The sequence below is a fragment of the Neofelis nebulosa genome, chromosome 13 (assembly GCF_028018385.1).
Source record: "Neofelis nebulosa isolate mNeoNeb1 chromosome 13, mNeoNeb1.pri, whole genome shotgun sequence".
Classification (NCBI taxonomy): Eukaryota; Metazoa; Chordata; class Mammalia; order Carnivora; family Felidae; genus Neofelis; species Neofelis nebulosa.
The window spans coordinates 42498497-42516363 of record NC_080794.1 but is presented as its reverse complement, the minus strand read 5'-3'; the positions used below and the strand labels follow the sequence as shown (position 1 = coordinate 42516363).

Here is a 17867-nt window from a genome sequence, read left to right as displayed (position 1 = left end):
TAGTCTTCTGATTATAAAAAGGAAAAATTCTACACTAATAGATAGGATGGCTTTTCAAATTCTCTGGAGTTAACTGTGGCCATGATTTTTCCAAACTTCTTCAGAGGCTTTTGATCACATTCCCCCAGGCATGATTCTGAGCCTTGTTTGTAGAGGAAAGTTGAGAAGTATTTGGGGGCCTGCGAGCCTCTTTGAGTGGATGCTGTCTGTCGGGAAAGGAATTATTCTACATGACTAGGGCTAGAACGAGAATGAGAGGGTAGAAGTCGAGGAAGGTGGATTTCAGCTCATAATAAGCAAGATCTGGTCTTGCACAGTGGTCACCTGTGGTGCTGGGCCGCGGCTGAAACAACACAGCCTGGATCCCACCACTCAGCTCAGGCTGGGAGTGAGCATCAGAAAGGATTCCGGGATCTGCTCGGGGTTTTCCCTGACTGACGCCGTCTCTCTGGGAACTTGTGACCCATCCTGGCAGCCGGTTCACTGCACTGGACTGTCACCCAGGCTCTCATCCAAGCTCCTTATGGTTAGGGCATTTGGGGGCTATTGCCCAAGGAAGAAAGGCCAAGCCACAGTGTCGACTCCAGATTCTGTTGCGGACCCGTGAAGATACCATGGCCCAAAACGAGGTCTTTGTGCTGTGCCAAGGCTGCCTTTAGAACTAGCTGCTTTCTTGAGGAGGCTTGGAGGACAAGGCAGCTGAGGAGAGCATGCTGCTGGTCTGCCCAGGGCTGCCACCTTGTGGGAAAGCCCAGGAATGGCAGCAGTGCCTTTGTTCTGCAGAAGCTACTGGATGCTTTTGGAGCCAGTGGGGTTCTCACCTGGCTGAGGGGATGTTGCGAGAGTAAAACGTTTGAAGTGATTTTTTTTAACTTTATTTTTTATTTTTTAAAATTTACATCCAAATTAGCATATAGTGAGGCAATGATTTCAGGAGTGGATTCCTTAATGCCCCTTACCCATTTAGCCCATCCCCCCTCCCACAACCCCTCCACCAACCCTCTGTTTGGTCTCCATATTTCTGAGTCTCTTCTGTTTTGTCCCCCTCCCTGTTTTTATATGATTTTTGTTTTCCTTCCCTTATGTTCATCTGTTTTGTCTCTTAAAGTCCTCGGATGAGTGAAGTCCTACGATTTTTGTCTTTCTCTGACTAATTTCACTTAGCATAATACCCTCCGGTTCCATCCACGTAGTTGCAAATGGCAAGATTTCATTTTTTTTGATTGCCGAGTAATACTCCATTGTATATATATACCACATCTTTATCTAGTCATCCATCAATGGACATTTGGGTTCTTTCCATACTTTGGCTGTTGTTGATAGTGCTGCTATAAACATGGGGGTGCACATGTCCCTTTGAAACAGCATACCTGTATCCCTTGGATAAATGCCCAGTAGTGCCATTGCTGGGTCGTAGGGTAGTTCTATTTTTAGTTTTTTGAGGAACCTCCATACTGTTTTCCAGAGTGTCTGCACCAGCTTGCATTCCCGCTAACAATGCAAAAGAGATCCTCTTTCTCCGCATCCTCGCCAACATCTGTTGTTGCCTGAGTTGTTAGTGTTAGCCATTGTGACAGGTGTAAGGTGGTATCTCATTGTGGTTTTGATTTGTATTTTCTGGATGACGAGTGATGTTGAGCATTTTTTCATGTGTCAGTTGGCCATTTGGGTGTCTTCTTTGGAGAAGTGTCTATTCATGTCTTCTATTTCTTCACTGGATTATTTTTTGGGTGTTGAGTTTGATAAGTTCCTTATAGATTTTGGATACTAACCCTTTATCTGGTATGTCTTTTGCAAATATCTTCTCCCATTCTGTTGGTTGCCTTTTAGTTTTGCTGATTGTTTCCTTCCCTGTGCAGAAGCTTCTTATTTTGATGAGGTCCCAGTAGTTCATTTTTGCTTTTGTTTCCCTTGCCTCCGGAGACATGTTGAGTAAGAAGTTGCTGCGGCCAAGATCAAAGAGGTTTTTGCCTGCTTTCTCCTCGAGGATTTGGATGGCTTCCTGTCTTACGTTTAGGTCTTTCCTCCATTTTGAGTTTATTTTTGTGTCTGGTGTAAGAAAGTGGTCCAGGTTCATTTTTTTGCATGTTGCTGTCCAGTTTTCCCAGCACCACTTGCTGAAGAGACTGTCTTCATTCCATTGAATATTCTTTTCTGCTTTGTCAAAGATTATTTGGCCATACATTTGTGGGTCCATTTCTGGGTTCTCTATTCTGTTCCATTGATCTGAGTGTCTGTTCTTGTGCCACATTTGAAGTGATTTTTAATTGGAATGTTTGAGGTACTGTCCACAAGTCAGGACACTCCAGTCTAAAAGCTGGACCTTTTCCAGACACTGGTGGAGGCACCGGTTGATGCAGAAGTCAGAACTCTTCCTTTCTCTCTTTGTGTCCTGGGCCTGTGTGGGTATGAGTCCTTGTGGGACATTGTTTTCACTCCTCACTTGTGGGCACCGCATTGGGTGATGTGCTTGGTGTCCTCCAGGCCTCACTGCCTGCACCTGGATACCTTCTGGTATCCTCAGTTTGTCCTGGACTCAGGGGCTCAGTTCTTATTTGGTGGCTTATGGAAAAGAATAATGCTATATCTCCATCTCACAATGTGCAGAAAAAAAAATATTCCACGTAGTTGAAAGATTTAAATGTGAAAAGTAAAACTAAAACTTTTTAGATAAAAATAATAGGAGAGTATCTTTGTGATCTCAAGGTAGGAAGGAGCTTCTTCTTTTTTTTAAAAAAATTTTTTTTTCAACGTTTTTTATTTATTTTTGGGACAGAGAGAGACAGAGCATGAACGGGGGAGGGGCAGAGAGAGAGGAAGACACAGAATCGGAAACAGGCTCCAGGCTCCGAGCCATCAGCCCAGAGCCCGACGCGGGGCTCGAACTCACAGACTGCGAGATCGTGACCTGGCTGAAGTCGGACGCTTAACCGACTGCGCCACCCAGGCGCCCCGGAAGGAGCTTCTTCAATAAAACAACCAAAGCCCAAACCGTAGAGGAAATGATTGATAGATTTTACTGTATCAACATGGGAAACTGTGGTATAACATAAGCCATATACTGAGAGAAGATTTTGTAATAAATACAACTGGGAAAGGATTAGTGTCTGGAATTTAAAAATAAGTCCTACAAGAAGAGGAGAGAGAGGGGTGGGTGGGGAAGGAGGGAAGAAGGAAAATCAAAGATACTGACAGGCAGTTCATAGACAAGAAGATGTGTGTAGTCAGTAAGCAGGAGTCATAAAGAGAATTGCTCTGTCTTTCCAGTCATTTGGGGATGGGAGTTAAAAGAGCTGTTACTTGTCTATGAAATTAGCAATACTATAAAAAAATCTAACTTTCCCAATAGCCAAGAGGTAGAGACAACCCAAGTGTTTTTGACAAATGAATAGATAAACAAAATGCAGTACATATCTACTCTGGAACATTATCCACCTTTAAAAAGGAAGGAATCTCTGTCACATACTATGGCATGGATGAGCCCTGAAGGCATTCTGCTAAAGGAAGTAAATCCATCATAAAAAGAGAAATACTACATGATTCCATTTGTATGGGGTGCTTAGAGTCGTCAGATTCAGAGAGAGGGAATACAGAAGGGAGGCTCCTGGGGCTGAGGGGAGAGGGGAATGGGGGGGCTGTTGTTTAATGGGGATTGAGTTTCAGTTTTGCAAGATGAAAAAGTTGTGGAGGTGGGTCACACAACGGTATGGATATACGTAACACTACCGAAATGGACACTTAAAAACGTAAGAAAATGGTGAAGACTATTATGGCGGCCATGTAAACTTCCATCAAACAGGCAAAGAACGCAGATGTGTTCATGTAGTGAAATCCTACTTGCGTTGCTTGACCGCATCTCAAAAGCAACATTGAATAAAAAGGAGAACACATGGTATGATACCATAAGAGATTTTTATGAATAATAGGGAGAATGAATAAAGTATTGTGCATGGAGATGGGTGGCAGCAAATTTAGGGGAGTGATTGATTCAGGAGGGGAAGGGGGGGGTGCTGGATAGAGGAAGAATGTGGTGGGGACTTTAGCAACACCCATAATGCTTTATTTCTTGGGAGAACAGTTCGAGACATGTGACAAGATAGCAGGATTAGAGCTGGGTGGTGAGTACTTTAAAATGGTGTTATATTAGGTGCTCTGCTTTTCTGTATGTTTGGAAGATACTCTGTTTTTTTCACAAAAAAAGACTTGAGACAGTAGAGTGTGCTTTGAGGTTTTCTGACTGGTTTAAGTGTGCAGCTCTTGTCTGCCACATTGAAGCATTTTTACAAAACAGTCAAGATTTTAACTGCCAGGGGCGCCTGGGTGGCTCAGTCGGTTAAGCGTCCGACTTCAGCTCAGGTCATGATCTCACGATTCATGAGTTTGAGCCCCGTGTCGGGCTCTGTGCTGACAGCTCAGAGCCTGGAGCCTGCTTCAGATTCTGTGTCTCCCTCTCTCTGCCCCTCCCCCACTCATGCTGTTTTTCTCTCTCTCTCTCTAAAATAAATAAACATTAGAATTAAAAAGATTTTAACTGCCAAAGAACGTATTATTGCTTTTTAATTTAATCTAATTTTAATTTTTTAATTTTTTTTTTTTTTCAACATTTTTAATTTATTTTTGGGACAGAGAGAGACAGAGCATGAACGGGGGAGGGGCAGAGAGAGAGGGAGACACAGAATCAGAAACAGGCTCCAGGCTCCGAGCCATCAGCCCAGAGCCTGACGCGGGGCTCGAACTCACGGACCGCGAGATCGTGACCTGGCTGAAGTCGGACGCCTAACCGACTGCGCCACCCAGGCGCCCCCTAATTTTAATTTTTTTAATGTTTATTTATTCTTGAGAGAGAGAGAGAGAGAGAGAGAGAGCATGCAAGTGAGTGGGGGAGGGGCAGAGAGAGAGGGAGACAGAATCCGAAGCAGGCTCCAGGCTCCGAGCTGTCAGCACAGAGCCCGACACGGGGCTCGAACTCACGAGCTGTGAGATCATGACCTGAGCTAAAGTCAGATGCTCAACCGACTGAGCCACCCAGGCACCATCCCAATTTTTTTTTTTTTTAACGTTTATTTTTGAGACAGAGACAGAGCATGAATGGGGGAGGGTCAGAGAGAGAGGGAGACAGAGAATCCTAAGCAGGCTCCAGGCTCCAGGCTCTGAGCTGTCAGCACAGAGCCCGACGTGGGTCTTGAACTCACGAACTGAGAGATCATGACCTGAGCCGAAGTCAGAGGCTTAACCAACTGAGCTACCCAGGCGCCCCTATTACTGGTTTTTAAAAATGAGTTTGTATTTCAGTGTCCTTGCCTTGTGAGATTTCCTTTGTAGGAAAGAGTTTTGCTTGAAAGAAGAAAAAAAGAAAGCCAACTAGAAAAAAAGGGAGCAACAAAGTAACCGCCCCGAATGGGCAGATTTGTGGGGTGCCCTTCCTCTCTGATGTCTGCGATCCTGGGAGCTAGGGCTTACGTCTTAGGGGAACAGACTCACTTTCCTTGTCTCTGGGATTCTGACTTCTGGCTCTCATTTATCATGTTTATTGAGAGCGAACATTCCCTTCCAAGGGAGTGTTCGGTACTCCTAGCTTCTGGTTCTTGGTGCTGCGAAAATCTGATAACCCTGGGTCCATGCTGAATAAGCAGATGACACCTGGTGTGTTGCAGTTGGAAGAGTTAAGCGAGCTTTTCTGGTTGAGTCCTATCATTGGAGGAGTAAGGAAACTGGAATCCAGAGATGTGGAGTGACCCACCCAAGGGCTCAGATCCCCTGTCGTGCTTAGCAGAAGTCAGAAGGCCCTTGGCAACTAATGAACTCATCTTGCTGTTTACTCTTTAGAGCAGCACCTCGAGTGAACTTCAGTACCTGTAAGTCAGAGTAGGCCATCCTCTTGCTTACAAGCCTTGCATGGTTCCCATCTCGCTCAGGGTACAGTTTTTGCTTGCTGTGAGCTTTGGAGCTGTGCCCACTTCTGCAGCCCCTTTTCACTTCAGCCTTGTTTGTGGGGCTCTGACTGGAGCCCTGCCCTACTCTTCTCTTTGTGCCTAGACCATGTGTGGTGGTCCCTGCCTCAGGGCCTTTGCACTTGTTCACCACTGTGTGCTCTAGCTACTGCTCTTCATTTGCATCCAAGCTCAGAAGTCACCTTCTTAGAGAGGCCTCCTTAAGCCTTAGCCCCTCTATGTTTTCTTAGTAGCCCTGATTATGATCTGAAGTTATTGTAGTTATCATTTTTATAATAACAACTCTCTCTACCTCTCTACTTGTCTCTGTGTGTTTGTTTCTGCCCATGAGGATAAAAGGTCCCTAGGTCACAGTCTTTACATCACCGGCATCTAGAATATGTTAGGTACTTGTACTGGGGGTCCTCAACATCTCCCCCCAGGTTTGGTGATTTGCTAGGAGGATGTATAAGACTCAGCATATAATCACACCCAGGGCTAAAAATTTATTTCAGTGAAAGGATCCAAAGCAAAATCAACAAAGGGAAGAGGTGCGTGGGGCAAAGTCCAGAGGACTTTGCGAGTTTCTGAGAGTCCTCCCCTGCGGAGTCACATGGGACACACTTAATTCTTCCATCATTGAATTGTGACCTACTCCCTGCCCCGGGGTTTTAGTGGGGTCTGGCCGTACAGGCACCCTCTGCCGAGCATACACTGAAATTCTGGACTCCCAGGAGAAAACGTGCTCAGCGTAAGCCACGCTCTGTCCAGTCCAGGCACGGGGAGCCCCTCTTATCACCTTGAGGAACGTTTTACAGGAGTGTAGGGGACTGCTTGCCATTCAAGTTCCCAGCTGCCTGCCAAGGGTCAGCTCGTTAAGCAGGTCTTTCTAAGGATAGACATCTCGGGGCTGCAACAGTAACTCCTTTCTCCCTCTTCGGAAATATTTGTGAGTGAGTGAATTAGCCAGTGTGATTGAGAGGCCTGTGGAATCACATCTCGAGCCTCCCAAAGGCCAGAAGGTGTGGCCTCCCCTCCTTTGTCAGCAGTAATACCCCCGGACAGAGGACAGTGGTGAGTCCACCCTTCCTCCTGTCCTCAGGTCCTTGGTAACTGTGCCTCTCTGGTCCCCAGGTGTTGAAGCACAACGGGTCGTCAGAAATTCTCAATAAACTGTACGACACGGCCATGGACAAGCTGGAGGTGGTCAAGAAGGACTATGATGCCCTGCGGAAGAGGTACAGCGAGAAAGTTGCCATCCACAACTCCGACCTGAGCCGCCTGGAACAGCTGGAGGAGGAGAACCAGCGTCTGCTGAAGCAGACGGAGATGCTGACTCAGCAGAGGGACACGGCCATCCAGCTGCAGCACCAGTGTGCCCTCTCCCTGAGGAGGTAAGAGCCGCCCGTCCGCCCGTCTCCTGTGTGCAGAGAACGGCCAGAGGGCCAAGTGGGTCTTCTGTGCCTTGGGACCGCTCTCCTTTGTGGGCTGATTGTTATCTGTAAGGCTCTCAGCCATTCCCAAGGAATGAAAAAAAAAAAAAAAAAAAAAAAGGGAAGGCACAAGTGACTGTGCCTTTTCATTTGAAAAAAAATTTTTTTTGGAATATTTTGGAAATGTTTTGTTGGCACTCAGTGTGGCCTGGGAATTGCACTTTTTCCTCCCGTCTGAACAGCTCTGATGTGTTCTGATCACCTCGTTTCTTAGATCTCCTCATAAGCCTCTCCCTTCTGTGTCATCTACTCACCCAGCATAGGAGAGTTATTCATCCTAGTCATTGTTTCTTCTAAAATTTCACTTTTTTAAAGGTATAAAATCTGTAGGGAAGTGACCCTTGCCCTCAAACACTGTTTCGTAAGGTACATTCCTGCAGAACGCCAGTTCTCTGGAGGGTTCACTGGTGTCCTATGCATGCAGTTCTCTGGATGTAAAAGGGATTAGGAGTTGCCAGGTTATACTTAGACAGAAGTCTGCGGGACTTCTCAGAGCCTTTACTCTGATACTCTGTACTAGTCTCTCCAGGAGGGGGACACAGTGTTTCCCAATGTAAAGCCATCAGAGAACACACTTTTTTTTTTTTTTTTTTTTGACGGCGCTTCCTGAAGGATTGGCGTTCTAAAGAACATGCATTCACAAATGCTTCTATAGAGCTGCAGGCTCTGATTTGCAGGGTTGCCTGTGTGGAAGGTGCCTCCTGGCCAGAAGGACTGAGCTGTGTTCTCGCCCCAGTCATCCACACCCAGGCCTTATCATCTGTATCTGAAAAATGAGGTGGTCGGACTAAATGATCATTAAGTCCACGTTTACCTCTCATACGCTGCGATTCTAGCATCGTTTTGTTTTTATTTTTTAAAAATAATGTGGCTTGACTGTGGAAGAAATACACTGTTATTTCTAGTAGAGCAGAGGGCATGAAGTCCTCAGATCAACTTCTGGTATTTGTAAAGGCTGAGAAAAATTCCAGGTCCGGGGGCACCGGCACTCCGTGACTTTCCTCTGTCGGAGGTGCAGATGACCTCACTCGAAACTTCATGCTTGACTGTCCAGTACGGCGGCACGGCCTGGGCAGGTCCCCGCCCCCCGCGTCCCAGCTGCCTCTCTCCCCCAGGTTTGAGGCCATCCACCACGAGCTGAACAAGGCCACAGCCCAGAACAAGGACCTGCAGTGGGAAATGGAGCTGCTGCAGTCAGAGATGACCGAGCTGAGGACCATGCAGTTAAAAATGGCAAAGGAGTCGGAGAAGTACAAGGAGGAGCGGGATGCCGTGTACAGCGAGTACAAGCTCATCATGAGCGAGCGCGACCAGGTCATCTCTGAGCTCGACAAGCTGCAGACCGAGGTGGAGCTGGCCGAGTCCAAGCTCAAGAGCAGCACGTCCGAGAAGAAGGCGGCCAGCGAGGAGATGGAGGCACTGAGACAGGTGGGTGTGGGGCGGCTGGCCTCCCGCCTCCGGGAAGGCAGGGCGATGGGGGCCACGGCGTCCGCACTGGTAGCCTCTTCCTGTTTGGTCTGCGTGCTGGCTGAGTTATCGAGTGCGGCCTGGGTAGCTGCTGAGCTCACACTTGGGGTCCGGCTCTAGCATGGCCGCAGGGCATGCAAAGGGAAGTCCGGCTGTGGTCTGGCCCTTGGAGCTCAGAGCGTAGCCAGAAAGTCGCAGGACACGCACAGACAAGCGTGGGCTCCGCTCATAGACACTCTCACACCCAAACCCTTGGTTAAGTGATTGGAGATCAGCCTTGTGTTGACGGTCAGTGTGTGTCTCAAAGATTTGCTCACTGAGAAGCAAGATCCCAAGGACAAGGGCTCAAAGCCATCCATACCTTTGGCCTTGTGAATTCAGGAGAGCACCCTCAAGGATTTTTTTCCCCTCTACATCTGAGGAGTCTGCTCTTTAATGTTTATTTATTTTTGAGACAGAGAGAGACAGAGCATGAACGGGGGAGGGTCAGAGAGAGGGAGACACAGAATCTGAAACAGGCTTCAGGCTCTGAGCTGTCAGCACAGAGCCCGACGCGGGGCTCGAACTCACGGACCGTGAGATCATGACCTGAGCCGAAGTCAGCCGCTTAACTGACTGAGCCACCCAGGCGCCCTGGAGTCTGCTCTTTAAAGGGATCATCTGGACTCCAGCTGGGAAGATGTGATAGTAGGTTGAGCACAAGGCCCTTCTAAAGCCTTGCTCCCTGGGGCCCATGGCCTCCAGGTTCAGCGGCTAGGGGTTGAGTAGCGTCAGAACTGAGCCAGAAAGCGTGACTCCTGAGTGATAAGCAAGGAGTCTCTACATCCTTCCTACCTGAGCCACCTTGGCCTTGTTGCTAACACATTTTTCCCTCAGGTTCAGGTGTGCGCTTCTGGGGCTTGTGTGGACTGGTGGACTCGTCCTATTTGAGATTCCCTTCCCATCCTGTTGGTTGATTTGCTTAGAGCTGCTGAAATTGATCACAGCAGACTTTTATCCCATTGAAATAGTTCTCCATTCCTGCCTCTGCATTCTACTTGCTCTGCAGCTCTGTTAGAATGCAGTCTTTAAGACTGGTCTGTGAGAAGAGAAAAGCAAGGTGTTAAACGTCGGGCAAGTAGGCAGGGGCAGCATGCATTAGATTAGTGTACCCAGCTCCCTCCAGACTGAGCATGAGGCAGGGCTGATGCCTGAGGGGTGGGCCAAGGCCTGTGAGGGTCTCTGCAGACAGTGATGCCTCCTTATGCCCAGGCGGCGCGAGGGGCTGTGGGAATGCAAGGGACAGCGCCCTGTGCTTGGAGAGGGGCGCTCCTCAGTCATGGGACCTCCTACCTCTCTGGGCCTTAGTTTCCTCATCTACAAAATAGAGATAATAGCAGTGCCTCACAGGGTAGCTGTGACAGTCCAATGGATGCATGTGGAAAACACACTTAGAATGGTGCCCCGTAAAGTAGGAATGATTTGAGTGTTTACTTTATTGTTAAGATGATTATTATGCCTGTCTGGATCTTACTGCCTCTTGGGACTAGGGTGAGCACTATGAAGTTGTTTCTGTAGGCAAAAGTGGGCCAGATGGGAGCGATTTAGTATAAGGGGGGCCAGGGGTGGGTGGTGAGACTTCTCCAGGCCGTGAGGACGAAAGCCTCATGAAAAGGAATATCTACTTTGATGAAATTTTTACAAGACCATGATGAAGGAATTTTTAATAAGCACAGATAACATATTAGGACTTGGGCATTGTGCCAGAGAAACCATCCCTTCGCTTTTTCATTCTGGTATCTGAGAGCTTAACTGTTGGGGGAAATGTGGATATTAAAGAAGGAAGACAAAATGATGAAGAAGGAAACTTTGGAAGTGACTAGTCAGTCACTGAACGAAAAGGTCCAGGAGAATGTGTAAAAGGCGTGGAAGGTGGTAGGACAGCAGCCCCCTCGAGGGGTTTTCAAGGTTCTGGAGGTTAATGGTGCTCTTGTAGGGGTGTGATAGAGCTCCCAGTTTCCCGTGGTGCCAGCAGCTGGTGGCAGTCTGCCGTCCCCCCCTTGCTCCCAGCACTCAGCGTGCCCTTCGGCCTGGAGCCCAGTTTCTGGGCCTTCGCAGGGGGCATTGGCTGGATGCCAAGTCTGCCTGTCAGCTGAGGCAGGAATCTTTTCTAGGCACTGTTCCGAGTCAGCGGGCCGGACAGGAGAAGCTCTGCTCCCGCCCCGGCAGTTCCCAGAGCTGAAACGCTCCGCTCCTTCTCCAGTTTGTCTGGCTTCTCAGACAAGACCACTCCCCACCTGGCCAGAGGAGGCCGGGTCTGTGGCCTTGGCGGTCCTGGCCTTGAGGTGCCGTTGGGAGGGTCTTATCTCCCCCATGGTCTGATGAGTCCCCTTGGGATTGACCCCGTCTCTGTCCAGCAGCCGCCTCCTGGCAGGGTCAGCCGAGGTTGGCCTTCTAGCCAGGCTGCCTCCCTAGTCTCGGAACTGTCTTCATTGTGCTCAGCTGAGGAGGGGGTTCCTTTTCTTTCTGACAGACTGTGTGTTCTCTACACTGTTCCTTTCTCTTTGTTCCTCCCTCTTCACTGACCCTCTTTCCTCGCTCACCTCACTCCACCCCTGCCGTTCTACCCTCTTCTCTGGAGTGCATTTTGTGGTGAAAAGAGGGCTTTGGGGGGCCTGTTACGGTCTTTGCCTGGCTCTGGATGCTGCCCTCTCTGCAGCTTCCCCCTCCCTGAATGGCCGTGTCCACAAGGGCCTCCCTGTCTAGGGCTGCTGCCCCAGCCTCTGGCCGCTGGCTGACCAGGTGCCGTGAAGGCTCGCTGCCCTCAGGATGGGAAGGAACTGCCTGGGGCAGCTGGTCCCTGCTACTGGGAAGCTGTGGGGCACTGCTGCCTATCACAGAGGTTCTTCTAGATGACAAGTTATGTCCCAAGACCAGCCTCTCTGGCAGAGCTCCTGTCCCATAGAAAGGCCAGCTTGGTCACTCAGGCTGGCAGTGGCTTCCCGTGTCCCTGCCTTCCTGCTGTACCTCTGACTTGCAGTATTGTGGCGCTGAGCTCGGTGTGGGGGGCAGAGTGAGAGCCGCGTGTGATGGGGGGGGGGGGGGAGGAAGTACTGTTGGACAGGGAGGACAAGCAGGGGAGCGCGAGGGCGTTCCAGGAACTTAGAGGCTGTCACATGTTGCCCAAATAGAAGAGACCAGTGTGCTCAGGGTGGGCTGCCCGCTCGGGGAACATTGCCCTCTCCCTGGACCCTGGTGAGCCTCTGCTGGGTCTTTCTTGTTGGCTTCGTGCTTGGCCCCAGTGAGTGTCTCGTGAAAGCCAGTCCCTCTCTTCCCGAGCCTGTGGCCCCACGTTCCCCAGGGCGGACAGAAGGAGGTACGTGTTGGGGGTGCTGTGGCAGAGTAAGACCTGGCCCTGGCAGGCACAGCACGGTGCAGAGCAGGAAGCCCTGGAGTGGCCATGGGAGACCTGGGATGGAGTTCAGCTCCTGGCTGATGGGTGGGACCCGGGACCAGTCACTTCCTGGGCCCTGAGCACCCTCATCCGAATTATCCGGGGACCGGATGAAGGGACCTCAGCTCCCAGCTCTTGCGCTTTTAAAATACTCCTTGTTCTTCTCCCCTCTCCGTAAAACCAAGTCTTGTGCTTCTTGTGTTTCTTACATGGACATGGTGTTTGGGGAGCGAATTCATTTTGGACATGAACAATTGGGGGAGAGGGCGGGAGCTGCCTAACACCCGGGACTGGCCTCCAGTGTGTCACCTCAGGCCAGAGTGCAAAGACCTTTCAGTGACACCATATGGAAACACGTTTCTTATATCAAACTACTAACATATAAAACACCGAGTAAAGTGTTAATTTAAGTGTTATCCTTAAACCTACTGTTTATAATAAATTCTTGACATCTTTAATAGCAGTAATCAGTTTTCAAAAAAATGGCAAACTAGACAGACTCCCAACACTGCATAAAGTGGGGAAAATCAAAACCGAAATGCTTTGAACTGATGTTGGGAAATGTGAGGTCTGAGCACGAGCATACCAACCACTGTGTCACTCTGGGTTAAGGTGTACTTTCTGTGCAGACTTTTTTCCAGCTTCTCCTGGGTCTGTACTCGAGAGAGGAGGGGTGATTGTGAGATGACTCCGTGTACTTTCCTTTCTTTCCTCATCCTCGTCTGTCGTCTGAACCTTTGGGATCTTTTTGAATGTGTGTATCAGGGGCTGCGCGTCCGGCTCCTCTGCGGAGGGTGAGCCGTGGAGTCCGCAGAGGCCTTCTTGCTGTGTTTGTCATCTTTATTCTTTCTGCAAAGAGGGGGGGATTCCTGGCATAGACATCAGTGCCTGCCTCTTGTGTCCTGTTTGTACTTTGCTTCTGAAAGCCCTTATGCTCACTGTGTCCTTTGTCGTTTTCCCCGTGTTTTCTAAGGGTTAGAGAGACGCAGAGGGAGCTTTCTACACGAGAGCTTCCAGGTGTTTGACTTGAAACTGTAGCAGAGCATGTAATGCTTTGAGGAGGTGTCAAGATGCAAATGTTTCAGATTTTGGCTTTTTTTTTTTTTTTTTTTTTTAACGTTTATTTATTTTTGAGACAGAGAGAGACAGAGCATGAACGGGGAGGGTCAGAGAGAGAGGAAGACACAGAATCTGAAACAGGCTCCAGGCTCTGAGCCATCAGCCCAGAGCCTGACCCGGGGCTTGAACTCACAAACCGCGAGATCATGACCTGAGCCGAAGTCGGACGCTTAAGCGACTGAGCCACCCAGGTCCCCCTCAGATTTTGGCTTTTTAAACAAACTGAGAGACGCAGGATTTCACCAGCAAAGATGCTGGTGTATGTTCAGATTTAAAAATAACTCCGTGTGCCAGAGCATAAAAACCAGTCTTGCAGACACAGAGGGTTGGGAATTATCATGATCGACGTCTACACCCTTCACTGCAGTCAGTCCTTGTGTCATTATGTTTTGACAGGAGAGCTCTTGAGAGACACACGATACGCGATGTGAGCCTTGCGAGTGGCAGGGAGGAGGAGCCTGGAGCAAGCACTCCAGGGGAGGCATTCCACCTGCGCCACTGAGACCTCGGCCACACGGCACAGGGGCTGGGGTTCTGGTCCAGGCTCTGCTCTGTGGGGCTGGGAGAGTTTGGACTGGACCCTACCTAATGTCACTAGGCGTCTTGAGTATGGCTGTGGGACATGGAGTCACCGGGGGTGCAGGTGCATGGCAGGGGTGTGTTGGGATGGGCTCAGGCTAGGATCCCATGTTTACCCCATCCAGCTCCTGAGGGTTCAGCCCAGCCCCTGCACCGGCTGGAGGGTGCTTCTCACCCGAAGGCTCACTAACTACCCTGTCTGCTTGCCCCTTGACCCCACCAGATGAAAGACACGGTGACAATGGATGCTGGGAGAGCCAACAAGGAGGCTGAAATCCTTCGAAAGCAGTGCAAGGCTCTGTGCCAGGAACTGAAGGAAGCCCTCCAGGAGGCGGACGTGGCCAAGTGCCGGCGGGACTGGGCCTTCCAGGAGCGGGATAAGATCGTGGCAGAACGGGACAGCATCCGGTACGGGGAGCCCCTGGGCTGGTGTGGGCTCTCATCTCTCCACCATGCTCTGGGTCTCTGGGGATGGTCGGAGTCACTTGCCATATGTCCAGGTAAGGTGGGAGTGACCGTCGTTCCTCCCTTCTCACCTGAGGTGGTGCCCCAGCCTTGCTTCATAGCGTTAGAAGTGTCTGCTGCAACCTAGCTGTCTGCATGTGCGTAGAGACTGGGTGAGACCCTCCCTCTGCCATGAGGTGGCACAAAGACAGGGTTTTCTCTTAGGGGACTTCTGATGAAATGGACATATCAAAAATGCACTCTTTCAGTTGGTATTCTTTGGGCACCTGCTGTGTGCCAGGATGGTGGGTCCCTCATACAAGGACACCCTGGGACTCCTGGACAGGTGTGGTGCCCTGGAGGGGCCAGCGCTGTGGGGGCCACGGCAGCTTTGTCGGACAGGGCAGCAAGGGAGGGTCACAGTTAGAATGGTGAATTCCAGGGTCACAGTTAGAACTGTGATGGGGGCTTGCAGGGCACTGGGGGAACAGGTGTGGAGTCTCCCCAGAAAGCATGAGCTTGAACTTAAGCTCAAGTGGAGGTTTTCCAGGTGGAGGAGGGGGATGGGTGTTACAACCTGAGGAAACATGAACAAAGATGTGTGGTTTGCTCAGGGCAGGGACATGCTTGTGGACTTGGGGGAGTCCCAGGAGAGGTGGCTGATGGGGTTCCTGAGGACAGGCTGTAAGGGCCTCGAAAGGGAAGCCCAGGAGCGTAGCCTTAATTCTTGGCGGGGGTAGAGCCACGAGGGGCTGTGGTGGTGCTGGTGGTGATTTGGTCATTGAGAGTTTGTGAACGATCCCTGTGGTTAGAGACTGACATCTACCCGGGCTGCTCAGGAGATGAGGGTTCACGGTTGGAGGGATTGGGGGCCATGGAGAGGTGGGGACCAGCCCTTAGGTGCCATCCTATGACAGGATGCAGTTCTGGAGGTGACCCAGAGCACACGTTCCCTGGCTGCCAGGTCACCTATCCCTACCTTCTCTGAATGGCTGAGGTGGTGCTGGGGCCCCAGGAGCCACGCATCCTTTGGTGGGGAATTGTCAGGCCTGCACTTTGCACTCACCTGCACAGAGACTGCACAGGGCTGCAGAGACGATGGAGACATTATTGCTGTCCGAGTGGGGGGCTCAGTCTAGTTGCAGGGTGGGAGGCAGCTCTAGAAAGGCCTGCATGGGGGTAGTTATGAGGCATGTGGTAGGTGATGGGATAGCAGGGCCTGCCTGGTGGGCTGCGGCTATGTTGAGGGCAAAGCAGTGAGAAGAGCACTGGATGTTCAGAACCCGTTGCCCAATAACTGCGGAGGTGTCTCCTTCCTGGTCCTCAGCGTCTTCTCTGTCCCTGGATGGGGTTGGCCTGGGTGGTCTCCCCTCCAGATTTTCCAGCACTCCTGTGCATTTGGAGGCAAGGCAGGCACCTGGGGTGTCTGGGGGATAGGCCGTGAATCCTCTGCCCCCTTACCCTCACGGTGACCTTGGCCTCTGCCCTCTCTGCCAGGACGCTCTGTGACAACCTAAGGCGGGAGCGGGACCGAGCAGTGAGCGAGCTGGCCGAGGCCCTGCGCAGCCTGGATGACACTCGCAAACAGAAGAATGACGTCAGCCGGGAGCTCAAGGAGCTCAAGTATGTTGGGGCAGGTGCCTGCGTGGGGGGACAGGGTGGGCGCCTGCCTGGGGGTGTAGGGGCCCCTCTGTGGGCAGGGCAGGGTTGTCTGTCCCTTCACAGGCTTACTCTGTCGGCCTGTAGAATGGGTCTGAATGCCACCTCCATGCGGAGAGGTAATTAGACATTCTTAGGCCATCACAGAAGATGGCAGCCCTTTTGTGAGCATATGGAGACGGGCAGGCACCGTGTGCAAAGGTACATAGGAAGGAAAGTCTCTATTCAGAGGCAGTGCATTTGGGGACAGGCATGCATGTACTCTCCATTCATTCATTCATTCATTCATTCATTTGTTCCCTTTCTACCTCATTCATTCACCACCTCTAGGATTTACCAAGCGCCTGCTGTGTATGGGCCAGGCCTGTGGGAGGCCCTGGGGGAGGCCCTGGGGGAGCTGAACAGAGGACCAGGTCTCTGTCTGTGGGGCTCACAGCACACAGGAGAGACAGACCACCATTCAGTAGTCCGTTCTGCCTGTGTCGTGCGAATGCCCATGTGAGAGAGACTGGGGTGTCAGGCAGCCTCCCCTCGGTTATAGCACTGCACCCAGGGTTGTGATTCAGGACATGGTGACCCTGAGCAATGGACTGAAAATACAAAGATCAAAGTTAAAAGGAGAGATTGGCAGAACCCAGGAGCTGTCACTGTAGGGTAGAACAAGGCTGTCCTGAGAAGCAGTGGCTGTCTGTTCTGAGAAACTTGCTCAGCTGATAGAGTGGTATAGGGTGGTGAGGAGCGTGAGTGTGAGTGTGCAAGCCTCGCTTGCTCGAGCAACGCCTTTCACACGGAGTGACAGCTTTCCCTCCCTCCCCATTCAGTAACCTCTAACATGAGCCAACCAGCTTTAGTTATTAGATGAAAACCCAGAACCTCTTGGGCTTGAGTACTCTAAAGAAAATCTCAGGGGCTAAGAGGCAAAGTGAAGCACTCTCTCCAGAGACCCACCTTGGGTCTAGCAACTGATGGAATCAAATTAAGGTAAAGCCTGGCCCCTGGGGGCTTGAGCTCAGGAGAAAGTTTTGCATTTTAATTGAGCTGGAATTGCCTGGAGCTTCTAAGGAAGTCAAATTCCACTTGTTGTTCTGCACGTTTGAATTTGCACCTCCTCTTTGTTAAGCTTTCTAACTGGTGCTGCTGCTCAGGGACCCCCCAGTCTGCAGAGGCAGCAGACATGCCCCGGCGGATGAGAGATGAGCAGGTGCAGTGAGCATTAAACACAGAGCTTCAGGCTGCACAGGGCTAGTGGGGGTCGTGTCCAGGGAAGGAGGCTTTGGGGCTCTGCCTTGAGGCTGGGTGGCATTCTGGAGCCGGCCAGTGAGAGCACAGCCCAGACAGAGATGTGGACCTGCAAGCCTGTCCATTTGAGAAGGAACCAGAAGGAGGTCATGAGTATGCCCCAGAGCCCAGTAGGCAGTACCGATGAACTGTAAAGGCTGGGTATGGGTTCTAGGACAAGGGGTTTCAGGTGCAAGTTCCTGGGGGATAGTACAAAGTTTCTGAGTCTTTTTTCATCTCGTAACTGGGTCTTTCTTAGAGCTTAAGTGTTTGTATATTGGTCAAATCCAACTTACTGATTTTTAATTTCTAATTTTTTAATTTTGTTGTTATGTTTTTATTTATTTTGAGAGAGAGAGAGAGTAGGAAAGGGGCAGAGAGAGAGGGGAAGAGAAAATGCCAAGCAGGCTCCACGCTGTCAGTGCTGAGCCAGACTCGGGGCTCAATCTCATGAACTGTGACATC

The 17867-nt window shown here is 50.5% G+C and overlaps 1 protein-coding gene across 4 annotated transcripts in view; it reads left to right on the top strand.

Annotated features, from left to right (window-relative positions):
* DLG5 (discs large MAGUK scaffold protein 5) overlaps positions 1-17867 on the top strand; it is a 129108-nt gene that overhangs the window by 71541 nt on the left and 39700 nt on the right. For all 4 annotated transcript variants that reach the window (XM_058696804.1, XM_058696805.1, XM_058696806.1 and 1 more), the window contains 4 exons: positions 7065-7324; positions 8539-8851; positions 14245-14429; positions 15963-16088. In XM_058696804.1, coding sequence (XP_058552787.1) covers positions 7065-7324; positions 8539-8851; positions 14245-14429; positions 15963-16088 — 884 coding nt within the window. The remainder of the gene's footprint in view (positions 1-7064; positions 7325-8538; positions 8852-14244; positions 14430-15962; positions 16089-17867) is intronic.